The sequence below is a fragment of the Vanellus vanellus genome (assembly GCF_965231255.1).
Source record: "Vanellus vanellus genome assembly, chromosome: 7".
Lineage (NCBI taxonomy): Eukaryota > Metazoa > Chordata > Aves > Charadriiformes > Charadriidae > Vanellus > Vanellus vanellus.
This window is the reverse complement of record NC_138912.1, coordinates 31,601,441-31,621,191: the sequence shown is the minus strand read 5'-3', so window position 1 is coordinate 31,621,191 and position 19,751 is coordinate 31,601,441. Positions and strand designations below refer to the sequence as shown.

At 38.7% G+C, this 19,751-nt stretch overlaps 1 protein-coding gene across 2 annotated transcripts in view; it reads right to left on the bottom strand.

The window, feature by feature from the left end:
• Positions 1-9,267: 9,267 nt before the first annotated feature.
• WAPL (WAPL cohesin release factor) overlaps positions 9,268-19,751 on the bottom strand; it is a 74,068-nt gene continuing 63,584 nt past the window's right edge. For both annotated transcript variants that reach the window (XM_082486043.1, XM_082486042.1), the window contains 8 exons: positions 18,593-18,669; positions 17,204-17,379; positions 16,761-16,876; positions 15,894-16,055; positions 14,558-14,765; positions 13,278-13,366; positions 12,109-12,204; positions 9,268-11,731 (listed from right to left, as the gene is read on the bottom strand). In XM_082486043.1, the coding sequence (XP_082342169.1) occupies positions 11,666-11,731; positions 12,109-12,204; positions 13,278-13,366; positions 14,558-14,765; positions 15,894-16,055; positions 16,761-16,876; positions 17,204-17,379; positions 18,593-18,669 (990 nt within the window). In that variant the 3' untranslated portion in view covers positions 9,268-11,665. The remainder of the gene's footprint in view (positions 11,732-12,108; positions 12,205-13,277; positions 13,367-14,557; positions 14,766-15,893; positions 16,056-16,760; positions 16,877-17,203; positions 17,380-18,592; positions 18,670-19,751) is intronic.

Here is a 19,751-nt window from a genome sequence, read left to right as displayed (position 1 = left end):
CAACATCATGGATGTATCCTGTGATACGAAGATGGTTCCTGCTTTCTTCTTCTATTTGTTTCCTAATAACACCTAATGTTATAATTGTCTTTCTGCCCTCTGCTGAAATTGACTAGTCAGACTTTTTTTCTTCTTCTTCTTTCTGGTGGCAACAGTTAATTTGTACTCTAACTTAATGCATTGGACTATCATGAATAACCAAATATCAGCAGACTGCCAGACACCTACAGTCCGTCACCCTTCCCACCCACCACGCTCCTCATGCCAAGTCAATCACAAACCCATGCAACAGTGCAGCACTTAGCTCACATCCCTTGGTAACTCAGCAGCATCCTCCTTTCCTGTGGGGTTGGGGTTGTTATTTCTGCTCAGCTCCTCACTTGTAAGCCTGTGGATTGAAGGTTATCAGTCCAATAGGGGACTTTTCTCTCTATGCGCAGCTTAGCATCTCTAGGAGGCTTTAGTGAATACTTTTTTAAAAAGTATTTCAAAAAAATAATTTAAAAGATAGGTTGTGGGTTTTTTTAATTAATTTGACAAGCACACCTTATTTTTTTCCATTAGGAGATTAGTACCTCACTGGTATGGATTACTTAGAGAGGCTGTGAAATTTCCATCCTTAGAGGTTTTCAAAACTGGGCTGACCTGAAGTAGCTCGGTCACCCATCTCACTTTGAGCACAAGTCTGGGCTACATGATCTCTTGAGTGCCTTTCAACCAACACTTGCATGGTTTTATATTAACTGGGTCACGCCTGTCTGCTTACTTAGGAGCTCCTTAGGAGTTTTAAGAGCAATCCATGCTTATGGTTTCTCTTACTATTACAACAGTTGGTTCCCCCCAATATTTAGCCAAGTACCTTATTATAGCATCTAACTTCTAGCAATTTCTTTTGGAATTAAGTTAAACTTGCTAGCCTGTGGTTAGTAGGATTATTTCTGAAGCTCTTTTGAAAGCTTGTGGTCACAGTTTTTCCTCTAGTTCCAACTGTAAGTGACATGTTATAAACCACAGCCATTTGCTGAGTTGCTTTAGGGCTCTCGATCCACACCAGTTGAGCCTGACAGTCATTGATAATCAGCTCTTGTCATTCCTATACAGTTCATGCTTTGACATTGGCACCTTCTTGACACTTTTCCCTCCACCAAGTTTCCAAGAAGTCTATTTTTAATCAATATGCTCTCTGTCTTCAAATCCTTTGCAAATAGTGACAAACAGTAAAAGACTAGAGCATCGTGTGTCTGCCAGAACACTGGCAGTGATGTCTCTTTAGTTAATCTTGTGTTTAAGTAGAAGTGCTGTGAGGAAGCTAACTAAACAACACATCCTGCAATAACGCACAATCTCTTTCATCAAGTCATGTGTGGACTCCAGCAAGCGTAGTGGCTTTTCTCATAGTTTCACAAAGCTATGCAGGATGCAATTTAACATCTTATTTTCACTTGCCTTTCATAAAACCTCGTATTCCCTTCCCAGATAGCACAGTATTACCAACAATCTGTATGTTCAGAAGGTCTCCTCTGAACACTTTTGCAGCCTGACCAGAGTGTGGTACCTGTTACACAGTAACACGAGCAGTTTCCAGCCAGTGTGCCGAGAACAGCATAAACCAGTATGACAGCTTTTTGAGTAGCAATGAACTCCTCTGCTCTCCCTGGGCAGCGTCCCCCACATAAGGCTCCCGGTGTGTTTACAGAGCTTCTTGCAGAAATGAGACATTCTGGATCCAAGCGCACACACACTTACCTCTTTTGCTCACGCACGCACGCATAGCAGGGCTGATCTCGGATCTCCCCCACCGCCACGGGGCACAGCATCACAGAGACAGGAATTTGGACATACTTCAACGACCCTTCAAGTGCTCCGGAGAGCCACAGAAACTCTGGAAGAGAATTCCTCGGGGCTATTGCCAGCTGCCGGGGAGATCAGAGGAGGCAGAGTCACAACATGCCTCCAACAGTTACTGTATTTCTACAGAGATAAAGGAGTCAGCATGAAACCTGCTAGAGGAATACTTGTTGCTCCTGAGCTGGGGATCTTGAGGAGCTTGTTTTGGCAAGCTGTACTCAAAGCTGGGTTGTGAATGTTCGTGGGCCTCCTAGTTCTCTCCTTACGAGAGTAAAAAGAGCAAAAGAACTGTAATCTTCCTTTTGTTCCTTTGCAGTCTGATGCTTATGACAATGGTTATTCTGGAACATTGAGAGCAAGAGATTATGGGTTTCACACCTTTCACAGCACTTTGAATAACTAGAGTTATAATCTAGCAATTATCTATTCTTACAATTGGACATCATGGATGGTGAGTTCACTTCTGAGTAAACCACCTATTTTCTACCACTACTGCATGGCGCTCTGCAGACCAGTCAGTGCTGGTCCTTACTGTGATGTGAAAAGGATGGATACTATCATGTCTGCTTAGAATTTCTGTGGAAATGGCACTGCAAAGCCAGACATAAAGTGAGCGCCGTGAAGCAGCCTGGACCTTAGACCGATGGAAGCAAACCTCAACATCCTGAAACAGTACCCCTTTTAAAAGTCTTTTCAGTAGATCAGGATGTAGTTGTGGGTTGTTTTTTCTCTCTAGAACAAGAAGGGAATAAAAGTTTCTTCCGGGTGTTGAAGAACAACTTTCAGGTACTTCTGCCCAACAAGGACTTTTCTCTTGAAAAACCTTATTTCGGTGGTGTTATTGAAAAGAGATGGGGGAAGAGGTAGAGGGGATGACGTAGTACACAGCTAACAATTCTCTGTACAATTTTCAGCTGCATTCAATGGAAGAGAGCAAAGCAGCTTCATCACTTGGCAGCCCACTGGCACTGTGGTTCTGGAAGCTGCCATCACATTTGCAGATGTTACGCTGTGTGCTGCCAAACTTAAGGCAGAAATACTGACCTTAGCTGTATCTTGATAAGGTCTCAGTGTCGTGACCCAGTTGCTTATGGTGCAGTAGTGTATGCACCCTTTGTGGCAACTGTTTTATGTGATATGTTTTGCAATATACTAGGAGATAGCAACCTAATCCTAGATGGCATGCGGTACTACTGGAATCTCATTTGGGAAGTGAAAGGTACTCATGGGCTAATTGCTAGTCCATTTGGAGCCCCTCAAAGACCTCAGTGTCATCTTGTTCTCACAGGAAATACTTGACACATCAGAACAGAAGTGCTGTGCAACCACATGCCAGGCCCAGATGTTGATCCAGTTTCTGATATGTCATAATATGCACGATAGGTCGTCTTCACCCTGTCAGACCTCTGTGTCTCTGATTTCATCTCCAGGGAAAGCTTGTTAAATAAGGGTATTCTCTGTCCCCTACCATTGGTCACAGATGGATGACAAGTTTCAGCACTAGACCACTAACAAATACAATTTTCTTTCACAAGTCTGAATCTCTAGAATTCTTATTTAATCTCCAGGACAACAACAATTCCACATGCTCCTGAAATAATATGACATTTACTGGTGTTGAGGAAACAGCATCAATTAAGACAATGACTAAGTCTGTGCAGAACAATCCTGCTTTTCTGGATATCCTTGTCTTACATAAGCCTAAAATCCTGTTTGAAAGGGAGATGATCACCTTTCTAAGACCACGTTTCCTCTTTGGGAAGTCAAACCGCACACTCACAAAGTCTAAGTAGAATCTCGCATACGTAATGAAATCCAGGTTCATAGAACTCCTTCAGGTCTTTTGGTTGTATCATTTCCAACATCTTAGTGCACGGATTTTCTTGCTAGACTGAGGAGAGTAAGTACATTTCAATGGTGCCACATGCTCCTCTTGCTGGAATGATGCTAGCAATGGCTCTGCAACCATGTGGGGTTTGACTCTAGGCCCAGGAAACACACAGCGGGGGTTCCAGTATTGGCAAAACCTGGTGTTCAGCAGAAACAGCCCGAGCAGGTACCCTCCCCCTCTGCATCTTGTACTTCTCCTTTCTGAACAGCTTGAGCTCCTGCACCAGAGCCCGAGACAGCCACTTCTGGCGACCTCAGCAAAACCCCTATAAATGTGCCAACTTCTTCAGATGTATTTGGCCCTGCTCAGCGGAATTCAAGTGTGCAGGCTTGGCCACACAGGCCTCCCCAAGCCAACCTCCTCTAGGTCTGACCTTATGCTCACACAGACTTAGGAGGACTTTTGGTCTTGCTGAGACCAAACTAGGCATGTATGGAGCATCGGCTGAGGGTTTCTCCCAGAAAAAGGTATATAGACTGAGCTCAGTTTTAGAGAACATTCTCATAATGCAGGACATACCAAGGTTAGCAACTTCAGGCTTTGAATTCTGCATTTTTACTGTGTCCAGCAAGAATCCTCACAGGGCAGGGAAGGATTGTCTAGACAGCTGGCGTTCAAGAGCCATGTCATTTGGTCCCAGCTACCAAAGTACATTCTCAGTGATTTTCAGAAAATTTAAAAAAGCTGAAGCTCCAGTCTATATGTTAATCAAACAGCACAAACCAGTTCTCCTGAAAACTTCTGAATGCTAATCCCATGTGTTAAATAAAATTATAGTTGCGGTGTATTTCATCTTTGTATAGACTTCTTAACACTGTAAGACAACACTAGGATAGCCATATCTTTATGTCTTTTTGTGAGGAACAGAAAAATTGATTTAATTCTCTCAACAGAATGGTTTTTTTTTTGTTTTTGTTGTTGGTTTTGTTTTGGGTTGGTGTGTCATCCCCCCTCCAGTCTTAGACTATATATATAATAGACTAGCATATCATTTTAGAGTACTGGTTTGTCCCAGCAATTTTAATTGATGTTCTACAGGAACATATAAGTGACATTTGAAGTCCTATATGATACTTGGTTTTGTCTCACATTTAAAATGATACTTGAAGAACCATTACAAGCTACACCAAATAAGGAAGGATGAAATTTTATGAGTATCTGTGATAAAATAGTTACAAATTTGTTCTTGCAAAATCCTCAAAAAGATTCTCGTTGTAATCTAAGGTATCACTAATGAAAAAATGCTGTTTTGCAGGATGAAGCTCCATATTAAAACTGGATGATATGCACGAATATACTGAGCACACAAATTCCAATGGGATTTTTCCATTAGGAAGATTAAGTTTTCCTTATTAAAAATTTATTGCCAGGTTTTAAAAATAGTTAGGGCAAAGGAGACTATAAACAATAATTGCATCATTTCTGTTTAATTTATAATGCTCCATTTCTGCTGCTGAAGTATAATTTCATTATAGCACTTTAAGCTAGACAAACACAACGGCATTTTTAATTTGGATAAGCTAGCTTTGCCTCAAAATTCCTTGTTGAATGAAAACAAAAATTAAAAGTACGAGCCAGCAAAATGACACCAGATGTTATACAGCAGTTTATATAACACATTTCTAATCTACTTTTTGAGGCTCAGTAACCTGAATATCAACCTTTTGAACCTAAATTCATGGCTCAGAGTAAAGCTGTGACACTAAGTGATCTTACTGCAAGTTTTCCTTATGGTTTGTACTTAAATTCCATTCAAAGACAGACTAAATTAAACATCAGATCAGAAAACAACATAGGCTGTATATTTTAAAACTTTCTGCCCCAGAACGCTTTCAAGAGCCACACATTTGGGGTAAGAGGCCAACACCACATCCATGAAAAAAAACAAAGTATCACAACTTTGGGATGGTTCCCAGAGGCAGTAAAGTGCGTGTGTAGCTCCTGCATGGTCTCATTTGATGCAAAGGCAACTCCTTCCTTTCCTTTCTCACTCAAACTTCTGCAGCAATGCCCTTCACCTTGGTTTTCCCACATTAGGTACCAGTAACAGCAGAGAAACAAAGTATACAGATATATACGTCTCTGTGTGTGTGCACACACCTACATTTCCCACATAGTTATCATCAAGGTTTGCTTTCCACCAAGTAGAATACTGTAATGCAGAAGGAAACCAAACCGCAGCAACTGTCACTCGGGCATGTATCACAGCCACATTCACAAGTCCTTCCATCAAACAGACTAGTTGTATTCTTTGGTCAATTACTGACTGGAAAAAAGTAAAATTATTTCTTGGATCTGTGGGGTTTTTTTGTTTGTTTGTTTTTCTATTTCCATCAAATTGTAGCCCTTGTAAGGTTCCTCAAGTTTTGGTTTCTGTTGATTAAACATCAGTGAATCTGGAGCAGAAAACAATGCAAGTTAAGAACCCATTGAAGTCTGGTTTGGGTCTTTAACAAATATATTAATTCAGGTGGTAAATCTTCATCTCCACAATTAAACATAAACTCTTTGGCTCACCTTTGACTCAAATGATGTTTGGAACTCGATGACTTTCAAGGTGCCTTCCAACTTAAATCATTCTATGATTCTATGATTCCAAATCTTTCTCCTGGTAGAACATTCTCTTTTCAGTGTCTTTATTCCTTATTTTCGATGGTGAGAATCCATTTAATCCTCTTATGAGGGTAAAGTGACAGAGCTAGAAAGCTCAGGGAAAAGAGCAACACACACACAAACCATTATTACTCACTCACCTGACCAACACTGCACTGTTGTTCTAGGACACAATCACAGGGTCGGCTTTACAGGTGGAATGAAAATCATTTAATCCACCCCACGCTCCAGGTTAACACCCTTCCTCCCCACTTTTAAAAAATGAAATACAGAGACACAACAAAAATTTCTGTCCTAATACAGGAAACAAAGAATCACCACGCTAAACAGTAAAGCGAATTAACGTTCCTGTTATTCTTTCCTTTACTCCAAATAAGAGTCCTCTTTTCCTCATCACCTACTTTTAACCTACAAATGTTTACCCTACTATTAATTATTCAACAGTGAACTTTCCTCTAAATAACTTTGGACCACCTAAGACAGACAAGAATTTTGGGTCTACATCGTGGACACAGAAGGAAATAGGTATTACTGTCTGAAGAACTCTTTTTCTTCTTTAGTAGTCTAGCTTTCCACACATCAAGAAATTCTTTGGCCTTTACTCTTCTAAGCTGATGAAATGGAAGCTCAACTTGGAGTAGCAAGAGTTGGGGGTTAGCAGACTTAAAGATACGGTTTGGAAGACAGGAGGTGAAAGGTATGAACATGTCAGTCTTTCAAATTTCTCTAGCGGAGTTCACCTTCCTCCCAATGAGGACTGCTCCTTCCAGGGCTCCTTACAACATCCTCTGCATCACCACAGCGCCTGTTGTCACACACGGAGGTATCATACCAAGCATGGCAACTCCAGGCTTAACCTACAGCAGCAAACTAAGTCCTGTTTTCACAGTTGGAATAAAGATCCTTGTGGAATTAGTAAATCAATTTACCCTTAGATGAGGACTTCAAGCAGTTGCATTATTTAGAATGGTTTCACTTTTATTTACAGTAAGACTATCCGCACCTACTGATGCTGCAAATATCTTAATAAATTACAGTCCCTTTGCAGGACTTTAGGGCAGGTTAAAAAAAAGAACATGTACGAATGGCTTCTCTTCCAGGTAGCTAAAATAATCCAGTGGTGTCCTTTACCCAAAGACAAATTAACATATTACACAGAGGAGGAGAAGCAGCAGCAGCAGCATCAAGAACATCGGCCTAGTTTTGAAAACTCTTGGCTAGCAGGATTCAGGGCAAATTCCAACCTCATTATCTTCAAAAAACCAACTACCAAGCCATCCTATAAGGGCAGGCTTGATGCAAGAGAATGGCAGCTACTTGAGTCCTCTTTATCTTCTGAACTCAAATACACATTTTTTTGGTTTACTTGACATTTAAACAAGGAAAGTACCACATTAATGGAAAGAAACTTTACTGAAAAAGTCATGTGGGCTTGCCTGGTAATAGTGCCAGACAACCAAAGACGCTTTGACTGCTGCTTACTCAAAGGAGGAATTATGGATGTTCAGAAAGAAAAAGTGAGGGAAGACAGAATACTCGCTACTCCATCTGACACCAAAAACATCTTTTATCAATTCAGTGAGGTACTTGAGCCTGAAAACACAGTTAAAAGAACTCCCGTTAGAATATTCTGTTACAGAAATAGTTTTAAAAAAAAAAAATCTATCACCCTAAAAATGGTAGGAGAATTCCCACTATCTTCTTGTCCACCCAGAAGCAGCGGCCATGCAGTGATTATCCAGCTCCCTAGCAGAACTGCACCATTCCAGCTGCACGCTTGGCACAGATGCTCAGCTCAGCGGGGAGAATGAAGCTTTTATACCTTTGTGATCACTGTCCAGTCTTGTGCTGACAGCACGAAACCCAACTCCATCAGGCCACCTTCAGAAATCATCTCCAGCACCAGTACCTGCTTTTACATTAAGCTTCTGCTAAATCAGTGCTGCCCAGTTCATGCCAGATCAATTCGTTATTATGCAAATAATCCATTTTGAAACAGTCTGGAAGTGAAATAATCTATATGAAAGGCTACAACTCCCAAATCTTCTACAGGAGCTTCACAATTGTCCTGTTAATCTGAAAATGCATCCACACCTAATGCTTCCATTACGTATCTACCAACAAAATAAACAAGAGGAAATACTTTGACCGGATGTTATGATTATTTTTGGTTTTGGAAAACATTTGCTTATACAAAGCTGTATTTGCCTCCTACAGTGCCACATACTAATAACACACTGCTCCATATTTCAAACTCCAGTAACATCCCTTTACAGTACAGAAATAAAGTTACATTTCGCTGACGCTTGCTAAAGTGGTAATAGATGACACATCGCATTCAACTCGCTTTACAGCTCATGAATTATTGCATATTGTACCTGTATCTAGTTGTATCATTTAAGAAAAAACACACGGGAAAAAAATCTATCCTAAAATTAAAGTATCATTCACATTAATAAGAGAAACAGAGCAATGCGCATGGCAATTGTCTCATTTTTCACTGAAGAAAGAAGCCATTAACATCCTCCCCATGTGATATGAAAAGTATCAGCATAACAAGAACTGCCCCCTTCCCCCTGTGTTACCTTATTTTTCTTATTTTAACTACAGGTCTTCACAGTTGTTACATGCCCCTTCAGCTGAAGAATCAATAGCAACTTGTGTGGAGAACTCCAAAATGCATTAAGAGATTGAGTATATCCTCTCCAGAAAATCTGAAGTTGGTTTGACTGACCACAGCCTCAGGTCCAGGCACTGAATTTTGCTGTCCCGACACACCAGTGAAAAACAGAGCACTACCTTCAGGATGCTCCTCTCTCTCCCCCCCCTCCCCCCCCCCCAATAATTTACCTGACACTGCCTTCTTTCTGCAATCACTCAGGAGTGTTTTATTACATGTTAAAAGACAAGATATGTATTGAAAGTAGCAATTTTATTTGAGTTAAAATTATTTACAAAAACCCAAGGACATACTTCATGAAACTGGTACAAACTATTTTTCCTGCCGTTGGCTTTTGCTCCAAAGATCACAGCTGAGAAATACTGTATAAAATAAAAATAGGATTGGATTCAGAAAAGTACTCTACTGTTCTAATTTCCAATTGAGAGTATTTACACAAATATTTACAATGGAAAAAAAGTTACTTTAAAACTTTAATTTGCAAGTTGGCCTCAAGTACCCTTTAATGCAGAGTTATTTGAGGGTCTAACACACAAAAATGCACTGCAGTTCACAGGGTGATTTCTCCCCCCACCCTCAAAAAAAAAAAATCTGCATTTGTCAGTGCTTGACAATTAGTTACATTTAAAAAAAACTGTTAAACACTGAGGTAAATCAATTCCCAAACAATTACCAGTGTAACAAAGAAAGGTAGTTGTCCCTGCTTTCCCCCATCATCACATCTGTATTTTATTTTCTCTTGCCATCTCTCCACAGAAAACTACAGAATCAATTTGAAATCCCATTACAGGTGAAAATCTCTAAAATCGGAAAACTAGACGGGCAACTTATTCAATAATTTCCTCCTGATGTAGATCATTGACATACAGCTTCTCTCTCTCTCAATACAGCTTTTTGTCTTTTAATCAAAGGGGAATACAACCTCAAGAACTTTTCTAAGTTACACTGATAGGCTAAGTTTAGAAGGTGATGAGAGAAAACGCAAAAAAGAATGACCAACATAGGATTTTTGCCGCTAATCAGTTACTTCCTTACAGAATTCCCAACAATCTGCATTATCAAAAATAGGAAGACGTAGAAGGCAGCCACTGTATGTAAAAAATTTACAGCTGGCACTGATACAAAAGCACGAGTTCTTAACTTTATACATGGAGATAACACAAGATCTAAAAGCAGGTTAGATTTCCTGTTATTTCCCCTTCATTATACATAGAACTAATATTTTTATGGCTTCAAGTTTTACAAATTCAATGGAATAACATGATGTAATTACCTATACAGGTATTTAATAATGTTGATGAAGCAGATCTCCCAACAGTCTGCAAATATTCAAGACCACCTTAATAAAAATAATTACCAATTCTGTTGGTCTGAATAATGAGTGCAAGAAAAAAATTGTTTCAAAAAGTCATGTCTTTTCTGGGATTCTTTGTTCCACTTAAGTCTTCAAACACAATGCTTTGCTGTGAACTAGACCTCAGACTGAACAAAATCTTAGCTATATCAGCAATTTAAGGCTTTGTGTTGTATGCATTTAAAATCTGCCATACTACAGAAGAATGAAATAGAAAGATTATGTCAGCTGGAAACATTAATCCCCATTGGTGTTTTAGCTTCTTTAAAATTCTTCCCCCTAAAACATCCAAATTCTTTGTATTGAGCATTATAAAATACATCTTGAGTGCTTCCTTGAAACAAATTAAAACAGCATTTCAAAGTTTTTGCTTATCAGAAGTGTAAACTACCCTGGGATTGAATATATATATTTATTTTTTTTTAATATTTGTTGTCTGTCTGTCTTTTTTTAAACAGGGCACAACTTTTTACAGTTAACTCTTCCTTTTGTGGATAACATACCCTCAAATGGCTTTACGCGTTTATGGGTTCGCATGCTTCTTGGAACTACGAAGTGTTATGGTCTATCAGTTTACAGTACATGGGCCATGACAGTTTTAGAACTGAGAAATAGTTCAACAACCTAATTTCAATCAAAACAGTATAAAAAATAAACTATCCAATCCTCGCCTCTTTGGATTCCAACAAATTTTAAATATAGACAGTAGTTAAAATCACAAAAGTATTTAAAAATTTATATTTTATGATTTTGGAATAATCTAGTAATAAAAAAGCAAGAGCAAATTAAACTCAAATAGGAGCGGTGCTGCTGTCCAGAACTTCTTTATTAGAACATGTTTGATACCTCAGTAGCTAAGCTGCCTTTGCACCTGGCTGGCATGAAACAGTGGCTCAACAGTAAACAGCAGTTGCACTATCAGCAGCAAGTTTTTCCCCTTGAAACTTGTCACGAACAAAGCAAGAAAATAAAAAGATCGGGAGGGTAAACCCTGCCAAAAAATATTTAAATACTGCACTGCGTCATAAACAGCACGGTTTCTTTATTTATTTTCCTCAGAACCTCTTTCCCCTCATTTTTGATAGTTGCAGATTGATGTAGTAACTGTCTTTTGGAAAACGCTGAATGCATGGTTAAGAGACCAGGTAGCCTTAAAAATCCGAACACGAATGACACAGATGAATGCTCTTGGTATATCCTTCAAGGACTTCTTTCATGACGACTTCTTTTGTCTAAGGGTAGCTCCAGCATTAGAGTGCCTGCAGCGGAAGTTAAGTATCTAGCAGTGTTCCAAGTATTCAATCACCCTAGAGATAGATTTCTGGCCTGTTGTTCCAACAGCACACTGGAAAACGCAACAGAAAACACAAGTAACAAACAAGCATTTGGATTACCTCTTTAAAATATTTCAGTTACGCTCATTTCTGAATTTTAGTATTTACAATCATGTAGCAGTAAAAGCAATTAGGTTTAGGCAGAGGATTCAAAATCATTTTCCTGACCAGTCACAATCAAATGGAATGAAAGTAGCTGCATTTCATTAACTACCAAAATAATGACAGACAAATGGGTCTCCAGTATTTAAAAACAGAAAATCATCCCGTGCTCTTCTAAAGACACAGCTGAAAACTGGCAAATGCTTCTAAAAACGTAGGGACTGTTTACAGAAAACACAATTGCAAAAATATCTGCATATATCAATTTAAAATATGTATTACTTACAGTAAGATTCATAAAACTGAGAAATTTTTTGAGCATTTCCGTCATTATCGAGAAGTCTCCTTCAGGTAAGTACTCCCTCACAGTAGTCACATTGATCTAAGAAATAAAACAATATTTTAATTTGGGAAGTATTGTTCCGACATGGAACTATGTTACCCTGCAGGTGAGATGCAATAAGGCAACTATATCCATAGCATAATTAAGTTGGCTTTTGCTGCCATCTCTATGATTCAAGTCTCTCTTAAGCAATACTCATGATTATGGTGTTTATGTTTCTAGGAAACAACAATTGCTAAAACCTTTTTGTTGTTGTTTTTTCATTAAAGATCATTACCACCATCAGACCTCCCCAGGACCTACAAGACTATCAAGAACTATAAACCCCTCCAGATTACTCTCCTGGCTTGGAGAGAATCTCCCTTTATAATTGTTAAGGGCTGAGAATTATTGAACTTATTCTCAGTTATCACTCCAAATGCTGAAGTTGTCCGGAAGCTAATCAGAGACAAGGTACAGAACAGCACGTAAAGACCATTTCTGCCATCAGGATAAATTTAGACAAGCCCGAAAGCAGGTCTGAACCTCATTTTCATTTGAGCATATATTTGACAGGAGAGTTTATGAAATTCTCAGCCATTAGTGTTCTATATTTTAACTTCAGCTTTCTATTTCGCATTTCCAATCTGAGGCAATCAACTTCAACTAATACGGACATATACAATCTCACGTCATTTCAATGGCGGAGAAAATAAAGCAGACTGATAAAAAATAATAAACAAGTCTGATGTTAACTTGCTTGTTGAAACCACTGAAAAATAGAGCAAGCTTTTATAATTATAGAACAGGTGAGCCAATCTTCCTTTGCCTTTCCGAACTAAGTTCACGTGGTGGCTAAGACTAACAGCAAAGGGAAGAGAGGCAGAAAAGGTTAAATATTCAATTCCAAATTCAATTCCAACTGTTTTTGATAAACATACTGATGTTCAGAAAATTTGTTTTGGATGGAATACCTCTGGCAACTTTCCACAGAAACCTCTCTCTCTGCAGCTTCGTCAATGTACTAGCTCACATTGAACCCTGATTTAATAAACCCATTTCAATCCTGCAAATTATTACTTCACTAAAAATTGTATTGGACTTAAGAGCGAGTTATCAACTTATTCCCTTACTGGACTCTCTTGGCAGAGACAGCCTAGAAGCAGTGCTGTGTAGGAGGCCACAATGCAGTCTTCCATGTGCTTCCCAGCATGCTGAAGAGCTGTAAAGAGAGACAACCCAGTGTATTGTATTCTCTAAGCAGCTGGTATCTTCTACTGCTTCAAAGACAATCCTTCATTATCGCTTTTCGGAATTCTTTTTTCTCGAACAAAATGAGCTTTTGGACTGAGACTTCAGAGGCAAGAATCACACAAACCCCGTACTTACTAACTCAGCAGCACGCTCTTGAACAGAAAAGCGCTGTTCATTCGCTTTCAACTCATTACGTTGTATAGTATTTTATTAACTGCCATTTTAATGTGCGAACTGTACGCTTAACACACCTAAATACAAATATAAATGTTTCATGCGATACTATAAGCCAGTAAGATTTCCACTAAAAGAAGTTTATTTTATTAAGGATAACAGATATAGCACTATTTGCTAATGACTCAGCATGTTTTGGCAAACCACAACTAGCTGCAGACACTAGGTGACGGAGCTACAAAAAGCAGGAAGGATATAAAGCAAGGCTGCAGAAAGTAATATACCGCACCTACTATTAGAAGATTAAAACACTATTGGAAGTAATACGCTGCACCTACTGTTAGAAAACTAAACAAGAAGGACCGGTGTTTCAGGCTTGATCCATTTTCCATGTACATAACTCAGCTTAGAGATACTCAAAGTCCTGGAACAAACTACCAAAGATGCAGCACATCAAGGTACCCGAGATACCCCTGATGAGTGAGAACGCAGACACAAAGACGACGGGGACAGCAGAAGCATATGTGCAAATAGGGAGGAGAGGAAAAAAAATTAACGTAAAAGTAGCATAAACAAGAACGGGTCACGATACCCTGGAAAACAAATTAAGGCAGGTAACTTTCAAGGCCTGCTTCAGAAGAACAAGATAAAGGCCTAAAAGCCATCCTTTTCAGAATATTTCTTACACAGAATGTCCCTAAAAAGGTTTGGGTTGGTTTGGTTGGGTTTTGGGGGAGTTTTTTTAGAATGAACTAATAGAAGGTACTATTAAGAAAATAAGAAGTTGCATAACTTCTTCCACTTCTCATGCTTCAGCTCTGAACTGCTCCTCCTTAAGACCTGTAACAGGTTCACCCAGGGGATATGCTGAGGAAATCTCAGCCCCAGAGACTGCACGTAGATGGGACGCAGAGGACAAGGTGAGAATTTATGCAATCACAGAGCTCTTTGCCTTTTCTGAGCTCACCACAACCAGACAACATACCTTTATTAAGATCAAGTTCTTCATCATCTTCTTCCTTCTTATCTTTCTCTTCAGTACTATCTGACTTTTCCGTGGAGACCCACTGTATCTCCCCGCTCGTCTCTTGCCATTCCCCACTCTTATCATGCTGAGCAGTAGGAGCTTCTTTAATCAATTCATCTGTCTGGCTCTCGGCCAGCTGTGCCGCTCGCTCACGCTCAAGAAATAGCTAATGGGAAAATTTCAGGAGAATTTCTATTATAAATTAAACCCTAAACGCATTGAATTAATACTTGAAAGTTTACTTCCCCTTTACAACTCAGTCCTTACTACAGTCAATCTGCAATACTTTTCTTAACAATAGCCTTTTCTTCTTCAAAGGAAACCAGAATTTATCCCAACACTAACACTGCGCTCTGCAGCAAAGGCCTCCCTCCCTCCCCAGTGCTGAACCAGTTGGCAGGCTCCTCTTGGGCATCGTAAATGTTTAATCGTTTTCTCTGAGACACAGCTTGAAGACTAAAAGTTGCCGTATTTTCCTGTCCATTTTTGTTCTCTACCAATCCTCATTTTCTGTTCGTTTTCTTTTCACGCTAGCTATCCCCTCTTCACTCTTCCCTTAATATGTAAAAAGCAAAAGTTTGAAAGAGTAATTTAAGTGACTTAACTAGGATGTGACTGAACCAGCAATCTCATACTGTGCACTTACATCCTGCAAATTATTTTCCAAACCATACAATCACCAGGTTTAAATATTGCTTTGCAGAGCTGTATATAAAGATATTGAATAGTAATATTTTTATTGTTGATTTTCCTTTTTGTCTGCTGCTGGACAGCCATTTCATACAGCTAAATAGAAGAACTGCTAATAGCATCCATAAAATTACCTCAATCGAAATAAAAAGGTTGTACTTTAAAATCCCTTCAATTCTTTTATTTTAGGTTGCATGGTGGAACTCATTCACCAAAATTATTGGTGGATTTCTTTTTTTAACAAGTTAGTCAATACAACATTTAAGAACACTGTTTCACATTCATATTCATTGCCTCTATATTTTACTGCTCTTATAAAGTATGATTATTTTTTTAAGTTGCAAGCTCTCATAAATATAGTACTTTAAAAAAAAAAAAAACAAACCCCAAAACTATGGAAGCTAAATCCTAAGTCCTTTAGGAACAAGAAAAGTAATCTCCAAGTTGGGAGCGGCACCCCTCTTCTCCCCCCCCATGCTGTATTACTCAAAACACTAAACAGGAAAAAAAAAAAAGTCAAATCTTCATTGCTGAGTTCCCCCTTTCCCCTTGACAGTCTGATAATGAGAAACAGTAACTATTACAGGAAAACCACATTTCTTACCTGCACTAAAGCCTGAACAGCATCTATCTGTCCAGTTATCTTTAGGCTATCATCTCCTTCGCCCGTACAGAACGAGTCAAAAGAACACGATGTTTCCATATTGACAAGACAGTGCCTGTTCCGAGCACTGTATTCTACTAGATTGATCAACAGACCCAATCCCTGCAAGAATTGGAGGGTCAAAGAGCATTACACACATTAAAAAAAAGGATAAGTTAGCAAAAAACATCTATCCAGATAAATGTCTTGTTTAGGCCTTATCTTTCTGAGGATACATACCTTACTAATACAACTTTATGAAACCATTTGATAGACAGAGATAAGGATTTAAAGAGATATGAGGCAAACCCAAGATCCCCGTATACTACAACTTGTATGCAGGAATCTCCATTTTCCAATTCAGGACACAAACATTTTTAAAGATGAGATTTTATTTATAGATTAGGGATTCAGGTGTCCAACCTTCAGCTTATATTCTTAAAAAGACCCTTCACATACACAATTTCACTGTTGCTATTTAGGCCACACAGACCCATTTTCCATAAGCTAAGGTAAATCTGACAAAGTCTTTATTCCAACCAATAACATCCACCATATTTCTAAAGTTGAAAAGACATTTGAAAATTAGAGACTTATTTAGCTAAATTTCTTTGTTCATCTAGCAGGGTACTTTTTCCCACCAAACACAGGGAAAACAGAGCTCAAAACCACCAAAACCTTCTGGAAACTTTCTTTAGGTACCTCACAAAGTATATATATGGTCAATGAAAACTGTAGAGGCTGCTCCTTAATTTGGAAGCAAAGTAGATAAATGTGCAAGAAGGGGGCAAATCCCCTTACGTTAATGTAACAAATACAATAGCTTACCAGCACCCGAATATCAAATCTCTGTTCTTGAGGTAGGAACTTTGGAACCTGAAGCACGCAATTCATAGCTGTGCCTATCAGACCATCTTGTTCACCTGTTTTTGTACTACCCCATTCTGTAAACAAAAAGAGTTCAGAGGCTCAGTTTTGAAAACACTCATTTTCATCACCATAAGTGGATTGGTAGAAACCTTTTGGCTCTAAAGATAAACGTGACTCTCTCAGGCAAAGCACACGTCTTAACACTTAATACTTGCAATTATTCATCCCATTTGCAAAGACAAATTACTGATTACTGTAAAACAAGCATCTACCTTACCTAACTGCTTTATTGCATTGTACATGGAAAAAACACAATCAGTAAGAGAAAAGGGTTTATAGTACTGCATTATTTGATGCTTTAACATAGAATATGCAAAATTTTTTTTGTTTGTTTCTTTTACCGTTGTCATTTGTTAGGTTGAGCAAGACACCAATGATGGCCCTCATACAGTCTTCCACTGCTTTACCCACGTGGTTAGTTACATTCTGGTGAGGCAGAGGCTTATTGTCTGGTAAACAGATACTGTCTTCAGCACGATTATATCGCTGGATTAACTCTTCACAATGCTGCAGTGCTCTGCAGGGAGAAGATGCAGAACAAAATTACCCTGACAACATGCAGGACATTCCAGCCTGGTATTCATTTTACCAGGAAAAAAACCCTCAAATACAGAATTTATGCAGAATTTTCCAATGCACAGATGCCCAGTCTGTAGGCAGAGATAATAAACTTATCACCTATAAAATCTTTTACGAGCTCAACTGAAATTGTGTAAACAAAAACCAGGAAGACTTTGTGGCTTAGTGCTTTATCAGCTTGAGATTTCAAAGAGCAAAAGTTAATTCTTCTGTCCAACTTCATCACATGGTCTTACAAAAGCTATCCCCTCTCCCTACAAACCCAGCCCCTCATATCCTCTGTCCAGGAAGGCTCAATGTTATTCCGACAGCACTATCTAAACATTCTTAGTCTGTCCTCAGAGCCATTTCCATTCTGTAGGAAATAAATAAATGAAATGTGACTGCCTAGCAGTAAAATCCTAATCTCGTAACACTACTGGACCACAGGCATGATTCTACTGCATGACATTAGTTTGACGTTAAACTGACAACACTGATTTCAATTACAAACAAAACTAAAAATTTCAAAAATATATACTGTCTAAATAGCATAGTACACCATGGTTTGTTTTTATCTTTTTTTTTAATTTAAAGAAGTACTCAAAATATAACCATGAAATTATGTTTCCAACGAGGTCTGCAGAGTCAAATTTTCAGCTTAATTTGCTCTCTTATGAAGAGTGGCACAAGAGGGATGTAATCTCTGCCAGTCAACTGAGACCTCACCCAGATTAATAAATGGGTTAGAGGTGTTTGTACAAGCATCTTCGCCAGGGAGAAGAGCTAAGAACAGAATTTCACGATTCTAATTCTTAGTTACACTATCAATTCTGTTATGCTCCATTTCAGTAAACACTTTTAAGCATAATGAAAACACAAGTAAATGTAGCTTCCCAACTGCCCTCTTCTGCGTCCATATTAACTCAGTACAGGAGGAGCTGAATCCACAGCTTGCAGCTTCTACAGAACCAACAATAGCAGCACCACGGATTGGTAGGACTCAGGTACTTACCCATACCCCCACCTAAATGACCTTTAGCATTACTTCATGAAAAGCAATGCTGGCCAGTATGGGGTATTCCCCCCCTAGAATCTTCTGGGATAACAAATTTATTTTTTGCCCTATCACATGCAGTGCTCCGCAAAAATGTCTTTTTGTTACAACTTACTTAGCTGAGGAGACTATGAGTTGCGAGTCTTTGTATGCTATCAGATAGCTCTGATTTTCTGGGTTATGCACAGTTACCTGAAAAGGGGAGGAGAAAGTTATATTAAAAATGGGACTTTTTCCCTTGAAAGAGAAGCATTCCCTTCCCACTTTATTTTCACACCCCACTTTATTGAGTTCCACACCTCTTAGGTGTTATCCAGTGTAAACTTTCATGTATCATTGTCCAAAATTTCCTTGGCGTTTTCACCTTGTTATTAATCACACAAAATTGTGGCACTGAAGCTAAAACCATATTCCCTGATACAGCAAGTACAGAAACCAGGTGGCAGAATGTTCTGCCACAGCAGAACCCTGAATCTATATCCTGGGACTACAGTGTCCCAAGTCTGTATGTATATAAGTATATGTAAATATATATAAAAATATAAAACAGAATACAGTTATATGCATAATGTTATTTTTAGGACTTGAAATCAACTCCACTCCTGAGAGCTTATTCTGCATCTAACCCTAAAAAAAAAAAAAAAAAAAAATCAATCAAGGGAATCAAGGAAAAACTTGAAATTCAGAACCAATTTTCAGAAACAGTAAAAGTTCTTCTTTGAAATTTGCATGCTTCGGTGTGTTGATTTCTGTCATCTCTCCCAAGTTCCTAAGGGTCTTACTACATCACAAACCACCCTTAAGTTGAAATTTGAATATTTTACCACTAGACAAGGTTGTTCTGCTGTTACTTGGCAATTGCATCTATCAAATACAAAAGCAGAAGCTGGATCTGAAAACTTTTCTCTCGCTGTTCAGAAGGCAGGTAAAGAGCGAGGTTCCATTCGTTTCTAAGTAGGCACCCTTGAATTAGTACTTCAGCAATCCTTCATCTTTCTCAGTTTTTAGCTTATTTTTCCGCTATCTTTGAGTCTGTCCTTCTATTTTAGTGAAGAACGCAAGTTACTGCTGTAGCTATTTGCCCTCTTGACTTGGGTTTAAGGTGTTCATTAAGATTCATTGACCGGTACTCTGAACCTGAACATCGCTTTCTGATGTGTGCAGATGTATTGCTAAAACATCGTAACACTCTTCTGCTTGCTTACCGTATGACAATACAGAAAGAGTAACGCCAGTAACAAATATGAAACTCGGCAATATTATAGAGAAACATA